Source organism: Xyrauchen texanus, chromosome 24 (genome assembly GCF_025860055.1).
Source record: "Xyrauchen texanus isolate HMW12.3.18 chromosome 24, RBS_HiC_50CHRs, whole genome shotgun sequence".
NCBI classification, from domain to species: domain Eukaryota; kingdom Metazoa; phylum Chordata; class Actinopteri; order Cypriniformes; family Catostomidae; genus Xyrauchen; species Xyrauchen texanus.
In genome coordinates, this window is record NC_068299.1 from 37,951,397 (window position 1) to 37,965,378 (window position 13,982).

At 37.0% G+C, this 13,982-nt stretch overlaps 1 protein-coding gene across 1 annotated transcript in view; it reads right to left on the reverse strand.

Moving 5' to 3' along the window:
• The window catches only part of LOC127617766 (dystonin-like), a 101,579-nt gene extending 87,676 nt beyond the window's left edge, over window positions 1–13,903 (reverse strand). Inside the window, 14 exon segments of the mRNA XM_052089844.1 lie at window positions 284–601; window positions 1,017–1,225; window positions 2,597–2,662; window positions 2,665–2,719; window positions 3,573–3,749; window positions 7,024–7,572; window positions 9,424–9,708; window positions 10,636–10,869; window positions 11,457–11,609; window positions 12,438–12,671; window positions 12,848–12,997; window positions 13,219–13,434; window positions 13,638–13,784; window positions 13,892–13,903. Coding sequence (XP_051945804.1) covers window positions 284–601; window positions 1,017–1,225; window positions 2,597–2,662; window positions 2,665–2,719; window positions 3,573–3,749; window positions 7,024–7,572; window positions 9,424–9,708; window positions 10,636–10,869; window positions 11,457–11,609; window positions 12,438–12,671; window positions 12,848–12,997; window positions 13,219–13,434; window positions 13,638–13,784; window positions 13,892–13,903 — 2,805 coding nt within the window.
• Window positions 13,904–13,982: the final 79 nt, after the last annotated feature.

A 13,982-nucleotide genomic window follows, 5' to 3' on the forward strand; every position in this document is an offset into this window, starting at 1 on the left:
AAGTCTGTCTATGTAAGACTATTTTGTGGCGTTAGCACATGTTGCTGAGATAACAATGTGAAACTAGCACACACAAGCAAAAGACACACAAATTGGATGGAATATACTGTAATACTTTCATTATTGAATTAAATATATTTATATTCCAACATTTGTCTGAGCTTGTTGCAAAGCATTCTGTGATGCATTATCTGGACAGGATAAATGCAATGCTTTTTATGTCTTATAACTTTGTCTTGTTAGGCAGAACAGATCTGTTTTGATTGTTGAGCTGACATCATACCTGGATGAGCTGCAAGAGCTCAGTGACGTTCTTTCCTGGTTCATCTGTCTCTGATAAAGCCTGTGAGCTTCTCACCACAAACTGCTGAACCTTTTCAGATGTCTGCTCAAACTGCTCCACCTTCTCTTTGAGCTGCTCCATCTGAGCGCTCTTCTTCTTGAGCTGTGCAGCGGCATCAGTGAAGCGTTGAGACAGACTCTCCATCTTACCCTGCAGCAGCGCAGCGGCCGCGGGATCAGCGCTTTCCACAAACTTCTCCACCTTCACCTTCATGGTCGCGATGCTACTCTGCCTGCTGGACATGTCCTGCTCCAGAGCCTGAGGTAAAGAGAGAGAGTCTTTGGACACTATAAAATAGGGTTTTAAGAAATAGTTGTCCAAACATTGTCAGCATATGCCCTCATGTCTTTCCAAACCTGTATAACTTTCTTCCTCTTTTCCATTTAATGAAAGTAAATGGGGACTGGGATTGCTTCAAAATGACAAAAAAGTAGACTGAAAATGTTATTATTGAAAAGAGAGGTGTGACCATTCTTCTCGTTATGTGATGTATGAAAGTAAGTCATAAGTTTTGGAGCGACATGAGGGTTAGTTAATGATGAGAGAATGTTCAATTGAGTCGGTTTAGATTTCATTTTAGTTTAATTGTGCATTACAGAGTCACTGTCAGCATGCTTTTGCTGCATAGTTATTGATTTGTTTTATATTGGATAAAAGGTCAAAGGTCACATACTGCCTCTTTGCTGAGAGCACGTGTGATAGAGTTTGAGTCGAGTGGCACGTGTGTCGTCTCTCTCACGCTCTCCTCCACTGCCTGCATCCAGCTCATCATCTCATCCAGGCCGTCCTGCACGCTGAGAGATCGACTCAGTGTCACCTGCATCTTCTCATTCCGGTCAATCACTGACCGAGACAAGTTCTCATATCTTTCTGTGATGTCATCTGCAAAATTGACATAAAAATAACCATTAAAAAAGAGGTCAAAAAGCTCTCTTAAAGGTACTACGAGCAATAGTCATTTAGCTAACTTCCGCCACACTGAATGATCTCTTTTTCTGTATTATGTTGATTAATTCTTTAACGTTCACCTCAAAACTCTGGTCAAGTCATTTTTATTTGTATAGCGCTTTTCACAACACACATCATTTCAAAGCAGCTTTACAGACGATGAACCTGTAATATCTATAAAGTCTTAGAGTCATCATTGAGTAGTTTGATCAAATATGATTATAAATTGTTTATAAAAATAAATAATTAAATAATAATTGTATTTATAACCCCAGTGAGCAAGCTGAAGGCGACTGTGGCAAGAACACAAAACTCCATAAGATGTCGGTTAATGGAGAAAAATAACCTTGAGAGAAACAAGACTCACTGTTGGGGCCAGTTCCCCTCTGACTAACATCATGAATATAATGCCAATATTAGTTATTTATGTGCAGTGCAGGTCATGGTTTAAGATTAGTAAAATAAGTAAGTGTGTGACGAGAGGAGGGTGTGGCTGGGCCACGCAGGATGACCAGCGCTGAATCAGCTGATCAGCAGCAGAGCGAAATAAAGGGGAGCCGGAGGCACCAGTAAAATCAAATATATTTTATATTTAAATAACAATTTAATTTTGAGTAATTTGGCCCCCCATATTCAAAACTTGAATTCTTAATATCAAAAATGATGTAATTGCTAACAGAAATCCCCATTGTTGATATCAAAAATGAAATTCAACTAGTAAAAACTATTATTGATGTGTAACTGCATTTTCACAAGTAGATTTAACAATGATCTTTTATTTACTCTTGTTAAAAACACAATTACAGACATCTATAATTCATTTCTAACTAATTAAGATTTCAAATACACATCAGATTTGTACTATTTGCTAGTGAAAATGCACATTTTTCATATCTGTAAATTGATTTCAATGTGTGAGATTTGGAATTACAGATATTTGCCAAAGGATTTCAGACATTAATAAACTGAAGTGTAACTGAAGATATCTTAAAATACTTTCTTACTAGTTACAATAACAGTAAAGATATGTGAAATTAACATTGCCTCTAGTTAAAACCAAATTACAGATCTAAAAAAATTTTATTTTTACTAGTTGTTATCTCAAAATTGATATCAGTAATGGACATTTTCACTAGTAACAATGTAATTATTGATATACAAAATGATCAGTTTTGTTAGTAAGACATACATCCCTGATTTGTGTCTTTGGAATTCCAACTATACATTTCTGTACTGCATTTTAAACAGTAGTGAATGAAATGTGAACTGGACGTGTTTTTGTGAGATTCACTTGTCTTGACTCACCCACAGCCTCTTGAATCTCATCTGGATTGGCCAGCAGGTCACCCTCTGCAGTGATCAGAGCATCAGCGTTTTTCTCAGTGTATCCACAGCAGCCTGTCGGGCTGTTGTCTGAAAATGAAGACTCTGCAAAAGAACAAAGTTTATTAGGATTGACGTTTTAATCATTTCTAAGAGTGCAGTCAATAGTCTGATCACCTTAAAAGCACAGCATCAATGTTATGTGTTCTATATCCATCTCAATCCGCCATATGACACTGTGACATTGAAACTAAATGCATCTTCTCTCTTTGCTTAGAGTGCATCGTGGGAGATATAATCTACACTATTTAAGGGTTAATTACACTGTGCGCTTCCATAGCAACATTTGCAAGCCCAACTAGCTCCAATATGCCACAATAAAATCTGATTAAATCTGTACTAAATTATTTTTGTCTTGAACAAAGCATGTTGATAGGCCTATAAATAGATGTTGTTTAAAACTGGGTGAGAATGCTCTATACTGAGAGACCTTACTGTACATTAATGACACCCATATCCTTTTTGGGACTCTGCAGTGTGAGGAATGTAGCTTTCTTTCCTGTGTTCACATATTTCCTATTGAAACAGGATGTTGCGGATGGGACATATCAAAGGCTTTATCACTTTTTGTAATTAGCCAACAGCCTTTACTCATGATACTTTCTGTTGCTAGTCAGAGGTAATGTAGGTGGTACCTGAGTGAGGTGCATTCTCAGCTTACAGAGCATGTTATTGGACAAAAATGTGTATACACCCCTACAAACAAGATGAGTCGTCAATATATTTGGTCTGTTTTCCTGGATAAGTAATTGGTAAATCTGCTAAAAGTTAGTTGTAGTTCATTTTAGGAGTACACGAGTACATACATGGCCTCTAAACTAACAAACATGGACAAAAAGCCACAAAACTCCTGATTTCATGTGGTCTTTGATACAGTGATGGTGGATTGTGCTCATGCCTGGGTCTCCTCCAGCTGTCTCTGTAATATCTGTGGATCTCCAGTGATGGCTTCAGACTGCTGTCTTCTGGAATCTTCTTCGGAATCATTGAGCCACTTCACCAGAGCTCCACTGGCATCTCCATACTTCCTGTATTTGTCCACCACATCTCTGAGGTTGCTTCCAAGCTGATTACACTGAAACGTACAAAAGGTGTGATATTTCAGATCAGTTTAAACAAAGAATGAACAGTAGTACAAAAATATTTTGTGATATATTTGGCGTAAGAATTAAAACAACCGCACAATTATATTTTGCATAAAATATTTATACAAATTGTAATAAAACTGAACTGTATTACACCAAAAAAAAAAAACAGAAGAACAACACAATTCAGTCAGCTGAACATGAATTATAAACATGTCTAGACAAATGCTGCCATCTATTGGTTGGAATCATAAAGTGCTTAATTACTCATCTTTTTATACTAATATTTCTCAACAATAATTTATATCAATAGAGAACATACTATATAGGATTGAATCCCACAAAAACATGCCCAGATTAAATTTAACTCCAAAATGCATAAAGAAAATGCTGCCTATTTTAATTACCACTTACTAATTACAATACAAAAACAATTACTAATTAATTGCCTAGTTACAATGATTAAAAAATAATCTATCTATCTATCTATCTATCTATCTATCTATCTATCTATCTATCTATCTATCTATCTATCTATCTATCTGTCTGTCTGTCTGTCTGTCTGTCTGTCTGTCTGTCTGTTTGTCTTTCTGTCTGTCTATCTATATCTATATAGACAGGACAGGACAACATCTGAAACGTGATGAGTGATTACTTTTGACCCATTCTCATAATTCTGTATGTTGACTATAGTCTGTATATGTCATTGTGTGTTATTTACATGTACTGTATATGCAGTTGAAGTAAGTTTACATACACTTAGGTTGAAGTCATTAAAACAACCTTTTTAACCACATCACAGATTTAATATGAGGAAACTATAGTTTTGGCAAATCGTTCAGGACATCTACTTTGTGCGTGACACAAGTAATTTTTCCAACAATTGTTTACAGACAGATTCTTTCACTTTTAATTTACTATATTATAATTCCAGTGGGTCAGAAGATTACATAGACTAAGTTAACTGTGCCTTTTAACAGCTTGGAAGATTCCAGAAAATGATGTCAAACTTTTAGTCAATTAGTTTCTGAAAGGAGGTGTACTGAATTGGAGGTGTACCTAGGGATGAATTTTAAGGCCTATCTTCAATCTCAGTGCCTCTTTGCTTGACATCATAGTAAAATCAAAAGAAATCAGCCAAGACCTCTGAAAAAAAATATTGTGGAACTCCACATGTCCAGTTCATCCTTGGGAGCAATTTCAAATACCTGAAGGCACCACGTTCATCTGTACAAACAATAGTACACAAGTACTCCATGGAACACCATGGGACCACGCAGCCATCATACCACTCAGGAGGGAGATGCATTCTGTCTCCTATAGAAGAATGTAGTTTGGTGTGAAAAGTGCAAATCAATTCCAGAACAACAGCAAACGACCTTGTGAAGAAGCTGGAGGAAACCGGTAGAAAAGTATCTATATCCACAGTAAAACGAGACTTATATCGACATAACCTGAAAGGCTCCTCAGCAAGGAAGGAGCCACTGCTCCAAAGCTGCCATAAAAAGCCAGACTACAGTTTGCAAGGGCACGTGGAGACAAAGATTTTACTTTTTGGAGAAATGTCCTTTGGTGCCCGACAAGAGAGTCACATCTATGGCAAGTGCTACAGGAAGTGTGGGGTGAAATGTCACGAGTAAATGGACAAACTAACAGCTAGAATACCAAAGATTTGCAAAGCTGTCATTACTGCACATGGAGGAAAGTAGTTTAAGAAGTTCTGAAAATTGTTTTCAATTTGTTATAATATTTTTTTACATCAGTAATGTCCTGACTATACTTTGTGATAAGTTAAATGACACTTTGGTGAATAAAAGTACCAATTTCTTTCCATAACAGCAAAATCTGTACATTATTCCAAACTTTTGGTAACCTATGTGTGTGAGTGTGTGTGTGTGTGATATATATATCGCAATTTTGTATATATAACACAACGATATATAGTATATGAACTATAGTATATACAGTATATAGCAACATAAATGGCTGATGAACCAGTACCTCTAGCTCAAACATAATATAAAAAAATATGAAAAGAAACATTTTCCCCTAATATATATATTGAAATGTGTTCCATATTCCAATTTCTGAAATATGTGTAAAAATACAATACACTGTACATGAAAACTCAAAAGTAAAATATCTGGACACATTTTGGTAATGAGAATCGGGGGGAGAAAATGTGCTAAAAAAGGGATTATTCACCCAAAAATGAAAATTCTCTCATCATATACTCACTCTCATATCATCCCAGATGTCTATGACTTTCTTTCTTCTACAGAGCACAAATTAAGATTTTTAGAAATATATTTCAGTTCTGTAGGTCCATACAATCCAAGTGAATGGTGATCACACCTCAAAAAAGCACAGACAATCGTAGTAAAAGTAATTCATACTCCAGACTCCAGTGGTTAAATGAATGTCTTCTAAAGCAATATGATCACTTTGGGTTAGAAACAGATAAATATTTAAGTCCTTTTCACTATAATTGTTTACTTCAAGTCGCTCTCCAATGCGTGTTCATGAGAGGACCGAGTTCACACTGACTCTCACGTGACACAAGTCCACCCTGAAATGTCTGAAAATGCTTAAATCCCTGCATGATACTGACAGTCCCTAGACATCCTAAATTCTCATGCCATTCCTCGACACAATCATTTAATTTCATTTACAAAATTTTCCATGCACTGGCGCGTCCTGGTCACACCCATTATCACAGTTCCATGTATGGCCTTAGATGCAATTCTTCTAGCGTAAACTTCCCATTGCCATTGGAGGAATGCAATGTGAAGGCTGTACAAAGTAACATTTATCTTTAGCAATGCTATCAAAGTGGATATCAGGCACAACAAAACCACTAAAACATGGGCAGCCATCTTGACTGTTTTGAGTTGAATGGACCACATGACTGCGTCACATGACAACAACTACATCATTGATTTTGAATATCTTAGTTTTCCCAGTCCACACTACAATGTGAATATGGCATTTCCAAATACTGTATATCCACTTGAGAATGCGTTTTCACAAAGCTGTTTTCACTGGACAAATACGCTGTCTCAGTGTGGCTGGAAGGCCAAAATGTAGAGAATTTATCCAGATTAATGTGGATGTAGCCTTAAACTAGGCTTCATTTTCTTCATGCAAAAATGAAGGGTATAATTTTGTAGTGAAGAGTGACCCCGAAATATTCTTGACAGGATTTGCAATATTTGCCTGTGGATTCCAAATATAGTACAAAGTTAATAAAGTGAGCAAAATTACCTGTGTGTGCAGGGCTTTGTAACGAGCAGCAGCAGAATCCAGCTTCTCTTTCACTGCAGCACAAGTCCCCGTCATGTCCACCATGGGAAGTCCGTCCGTTCCTCCAGATTCAGCAGGTGTGCAGACCTTCGCTGCATCCAACACCTTCTGCCCTGAGATGGTTATGAAGCGCAGATCTCCTTTATGTGAGATGACGTCCTCAGAGAAGCTCTTCTGTCTTTGTAGATTGCTACTCAAGGTGTCCAGACCTGCAGCCGGCTTTGCTAGGTCCTCCACCTGCCCCTGTGCCTGCTGGAGCCACATCTCAAACTCTTCACAATCACCCTGGAACTTCTGAAGCTCCTCCTGAACACTCTGGAGCTGCTTCATCTTCTGCTCGGACTGGGTGAGCGATGCCTCGTAGCGGCCCTTCAGCTCTTTAATGTCTCTCTGTAGCTTCTCTTTCTCAGCAGGTGACAGGACTTGAGCCTGTTTGTCAAGTAAAGCTTGTGCTGACTGAGTGGCAATGATCAGGTCCTGCTGCTGGGACAAAATTTCCTGGTGGTGGGCCTGCAAGAGGGGGAAAATGCATTTCACTGTACTTAAATTTGTGTTTTGTGGAATGGTATTGATCAAATGTATCTTAATATTTGCCTTATTAACTTTTCAAGTCATCTGAAGTCATGGTTTGCCAAAAGTGCACTAAGTGGAATCACTTACAAGTTTAGTCAGTAGTGGTCCACTGACATGTTTTTTTAATGGCTTATGTCAATGTATAAACAACAAGGTAGCAGATGGGTAATATAATACAAATATACAGATTAAACCCTTAAACCACCGGCAGGTCTAAAGGGGGGGGTGCTATATCGCGAACAAAGTTTACGATTAAAACATTCAAGTTTCTGTATACATATGTTAGACATATAAGGTACCATTTGAAAGCTTAGAATCTGAACTTTTCAGAGATAACAATCACATTTCACAATCTGCATTTATGTTACATAAAATAACAAAATAAGTCCTCAGAACATTCACGCTGAACATTAGCGCCCCCTACAGTTAATGGGGTAGAAATATTTATATAAAAATAAAAGTATTCACATAGCAACTAAATGGACAAGTCATGTATCAAATGAAAGCTCTCAGGAATGCAACTGTACAGTTTATTTTGTTGTACTAATATCACAGTTCGAAAGTTTTTTTAAAAGAATCACAAAATGAAATATGATTTCTATAAGTCATCAAATACAAAAGTCTCTTTTGCGACAACCACTGCCGCTGTAAGCCCCAAATAGCTAAAAACTTTAAATGTGCTTTTACCTTAGGTAGTTGTCTACAAAATGTTTTACTTGCTTGGCTGAATAATCCAATGTTATATCTTAGATGTCCAGAACAAAATATGCCATCCAGCAGGAAAAGCATGCTAAACAAATCATCAGAAAAATATGTTTTCAACTATTGATTATAAAATGTGATATATTTTCGCAAAGGGGAGGATCTCAGCTTTCTAATGACATTGAGCTTCTAGTCCACTCAGAGGCCGAGATATTGGATGAAATTACGAGGGTGGGGTTTAAACTGAAAATTAGACTGAATGTTTATGGACGAGCACTTTTTATATATATATATATATAAGAAAACAAAGAGAAACACAATTACATAAATACTATTATAATGCAGGTTCTTTTAGTAAATTAAGATCAGTAATCAAATAGAAAAATCTATGGACGAGCAAATTCATGAGGACTAAAATGTGTTAGAGTGCCACCTGCATTTCAGATCTGTATATTGTGATGGAATGTGATAGAGAAAAATAGATTTTTTTCTAGTGCTTTCTGCCATGTAGTGGAATGAAATGAGACTTTTAAATTTGAGGTAGAGTGAACAGAACCAGAATTACATGTTTACAAATTTAGGACAAACTAAAATTCTAAATCTTTCTGTTTATCATAAAATCACATCAATATTATTTATGAATATATAAAAAAAAATTGCAGTCAGACACAGTATGTGTGAATGGTGAGCTTTTAAATTTGAGTGTGAAAAATTGCGGGCAGCAGGCCAAAAATACACTTTGAAAGTTTGTAATTTTAGTTTAACAGGTTAAAGGTGCTCTCACTATTTTTCATTACATTTCATTAGGAGTAAAACTTTTTTAATGTGGAAAAAATACTAATTGCCCCTTTAAATTATGATACACATGATTTACATAAAGGTTAATGATGACAAATGAGACATATCCTAAAATTGCTGATAATATCAAATGAATACATCTAGTCATTTAGCAGATGCTTCTATCCAAAGCAACAGTATTTATCCTAAGCGACATTGTATTAAGATAAAACACTTTTAGGTGAGACAATTGAGTATTTCAGAAGTTTTCAAAAGCTTGAACTTAACATATAATAATCAAGTACATACGTGAACCCTGTCATACTGTTGGTCCAGATCCAGAGATTTACTGTCTTGTCCTTCAACAGTGTGTAGAGGTGTGCTATCTGTAGAGTCCAAAGCATTTCCATTTGGATCATCTCCCTCTCTAATGATTCTCTTCATTGATGTGTTCTCTGGCAGGTTCCCATTCTGTTTTATCATCTGATCCTTCTGTATTTCACCCATCTCTTTCTCTTTGCCTACATTGGAGATCCAGTCCAGAAGACCCTCAATCTTGTTTTTACTCTTTTCAAGTTGCTCAACAGCAGCGACCTGTTTAATTGCACATAGAGAAGACAATGAAAATTCTATGATTTACTGCAAATAAGCACATGAAAAGATTATTTTGAAAATCGTCATAAAACAACTAACTGGAACAGTTAATGGATGCAACTTTTTTAAAGTAATTATAGGGTACAAGGGGGGCTAAAGGATCCGCAGTGTAAAAGGCTCCATTGGTTTTATTTACTCCCAAAACATTAAAGAGCATCAAAAACTACCACAGGACATTTCTAAACACCTGTTTGTCACTATGAACGGCAAAATATTCCGGATCCATGAGATCTTTGCGTGTGGTGTCTATAGGTTGATTTTGAGGCATTTTTGATCAAACACTAGACTACACAGCGGTATAAACCAATCCCAACAGACTGGGACATCTGACCAATCAGAGCAGTGTAGGCTCTCTGAAAGGAGGAGTTTAGAATGAATGCTTTAGAACGGTTCATGGAACAAGCCGTTTTTGACACTGGGGAAAAAAGGTAATGCTGCAATTTAAATTATGAGCATATAAAAGTGTTTTTTGACCTTGGATGCATTTAAATCTATTATATGAGACCTTTAAAACAACATTAGGCAAGTTTACAAAAACCATAATAGGTGCACTTTAAGGAGTGCCTTTAGCCCAATAGTACCCTACTGTACATTTCCAATAGAGAGCAACACTGGAACTGGAAGTATTTTTCCAATTCATATTTCTTCAGATGGATTTCTTCGAAGGGAGTTTTAAACCATGAACCAAATCAACCTAGAAACATGACACTGACTTGTGGAGTTGAGAGCTCATTATTGGTCTGTCTTTAAAGGTTTATACATAAAAAAAAAATACATCTCCAAGGAGATTGGATTTTTACTTCTGGAACGCAATGCTAGTCATTGTTTGGGTAAAAAGTTAAATAATAAAAAGGCTTTTTCTCCTACCTTCTCAGTCTCTTGCTTAATAGCACTTGTCAACACCTTGTCCAGATCTTTTCTGGACTCTTCTGCCCTCTGGTTAAGTGTATTTGCCTTGCTCTTCAGTTCCTCCAATTTGTTCTCAAGAGCTGATATCTGTTCTGGAGTGAGTTTACTGCGGTTCTCCTCCAGAAACTTCTTTGTGCTGCTGATGACTTCATTTAGAGCACTGGCATTAGCCTGCAGGTCTTTCTGTAATGCCTGATGAACCAATACAGAGAGAAACTCTGATGTGTACGAAGTGTATTAAGGTGTAATGCATACGACAATGTATTCCCTTAGATGGTAGTTTCTATCACATTGCTAGGCATTTGCAAGGGTGTTCTGGGTTGTTGCTAGGGAGTCCCTTTGGAGTTTCTAAGGTGTTGCTACAGTTTACTAGGTGGTTACTAGGTGATGGCTAGAGTGTTAGATGGTTGCCTACCAGCCCAATTCAAAAGAGCTCACCCCTAAGATATGTGTTGGACCCATTTTAAAAACTAGTCTATATTTATTATTTTTTCGCCCATCTTTTTGGTTGTTGGGCAAAAAATATTATGTCAAATCACTTTGAAAAATAATAGCAATGCTTTAAATCAATAATCAGCACAATTTGATGTATCGTTATGGCTGTAGCATAAATGGTGTGGGATGAGTTTCATACCATAGTTTTAAGCAGAATAACATTAATAATAATCAACAGTAACAGTGATGCTTGCTTTAGCAAACACCAATAATAACCTTATAAAGCATTATATACTATATATAGTACTGGCCTCCTAAAAAGTGTCACCAGGCTGAAAATGTACCTGATGCTCTTGTTGGTACTGCTGGATGTCTCCCACAGTATTTGCCCTTACTGCTTGCTGCTGGTGGCCTATGAGTCGGTTCTCTGTCTGTGTTAGATCATCAAACAGCTCCTGGTGCTTCTCTGAGAACTCTCTCTGCTTATCCACAGCAGCCTACCACATAAAGATACATCTTCTATAAAATAAACATTTACTATAGAGCAAAAACACACCATTGATACAAATAAGGTAAACAATATTAGTGACTGAGTATGCTGTAAACATGCCAGCCATTCACAGGGGTAGGTTTTGTCAATGGTAAGACAAAGATATACAGTATTCCGCTTAGGTGGGTTAGTGCTGCTTTTAATTGCTGGAAAGCATTCCAACACAGCAGATTGAAAAAACTTTGGTCCTATAGTGAGAGCTGAAAGGATTCAGGCAGCCTGAAAAATGCAGACACGATCAGGAGAATGTAAGTTTGTGACAGTCATCAAGCCATGGCTTTTCTGTGTTGTAAACAGAAAAAAAAGTCATGCAATATCAGCAAAACATTATTTAAACACACTCACAAAATTACATTCATAAATCTGGAATTTTTCAAAATATCACTCATTTTAAGGTAAAACATAATGTATGTAATTTCCATATGAGTAGCAACACCAAACAGAACAGCAAAACAAATTTTGACAGTTGAAACCAATTTTGAACACTCTCCTATCCGCCATTGTTCGGCAAACAGGTAGTGTCGCCCCAAACTCACATAATCAGTTTAGCCAGTGTTGTTCTGTCCGGGCCATTCAAACAAATGGACTGAAATTCTGTTTGGTGCAACTCGTCGTACAAAAAATACAAAACTTCAGTTTTAACACACAGACATTTTCTCAACTCCAACCAACACTTCATTTCAAAATACACAATAAAAGCAAAAAGATTCAGCATAATTTTGAAACATTATCATTGAATAAGTAAAGTCAACAGTCGAAGTCGTCTATATCAGACCTGATGCTGCATCTCATCCTCACGGATCTCCAAGCACTCTTCTAGAGTTTGTCTCTGAGTAAACACTCTGTCCATGAGCTCTTTAAAGAATGTCTGGGTTGTGCTGAGAGCTCTTAGAATGTGTCTGCTGTGAGCTGGACTCAGGAACTGAGTGTACTCAGAAATGAAGTTTTGGATATCAAAAGCAGAATCTTCCATGAGATGTCGGGTTCCTGATAACTCCTTCTCAATGTCCTGAATAAGGAACAATAAAAAATCTAATAAACCACTAAGTAGGCTAAAACTGTTGAGTGGCCTCGTGCGATGACGTTGCTGAATAGTAGGTGATGATGTTACTATCATGCTGTTTACAAAGCCTTGAATTTTTGCAACTTAATCAATATTTTCCATTAACTAAAAATACAGCTTACCTTAATTTGCTGAATCTTGTTCTTTATTCTTTCTAGGTCTTCAGCGTTCATGATATCAAGCTTAGACACACTCTCAGAACTGTCGTGCAAACTAGCTGAGATCTTATCAAGGGAGCACAGCAAATTCTGATATGAGGTTTCCAAATGAATCTGTAATGCATACATGAACAGGTGTGAGATAATATAAACCTTTAACATAATCTGCATTATTAGACTGTGTTTTAGCAGGCCCAGCTCCAGGGCCTGGCCCACCCAATCATGAGGTTGGCCCACTCTGGCAACCACCTCCTCAACTGTCTGGCCCACCCAGTGAGTCACTGGGTCTGGGTTATAGTTTTTAACACTGATTTTGGTCAAGAATCTTCACTGACCTTCACTGTGTCAATGGCTAGTAGAACAGCATTACTTCTCTCAGATGACAAGTGGCAAACATCTGTGAAAGCATTCTTTAAATCTATACAGACTGTTGCCAAATCTTGGTGGATTTGCATGGGGATGAGTTCATCAGCAGAATTCAGAAGTTGATCAGCTATGCTCAAATCTGTTGTTAGCATGTCAGGGAAAACAGCAAGCTGTGCTTCCAAAGACTAGAAACAGAGTGGGTGAAATTAGATTGAAAATAAGGATGGAATTGGCAGAATAAGAAGAAAAGAAATTGAATATTGAAAACCATGCAGATAGAAAGCTTTGGTCCAAATATTAGCACAAAGTAAGGGAGGTGTATAGGACAGGAGAATTTCCATGAAGTCAACAGAGAGGGAAAGGACCTTATAATTTACAAGTGACAAACCTGAGCATCATCTAGCTGGCAATGCAAACCCTCAATATCTTCTGCTAATGGACCCTTGGTCAGCAAGTCGCTTCTTATATCTTCAAGAGTATCAAAATGATCCTGAAGTCTGCCAACACATTCCAAGTATTTCTGCGTGGAATATTTCTGTAAAATTAATATATACTTATATACACTTACACCTTTATCCTATGATCCAAAAAACACATCAGCAAATCAGCATCTAATTCTAAGTTGTATTTCCATGATTGTGCCAAGTAGGACATATTACTGCATCAACATCTTGTGTTGGTCCTGGAAAAATATTCTTGTCAAACAAATATAGCCCTAAACCTAATCCCAAAC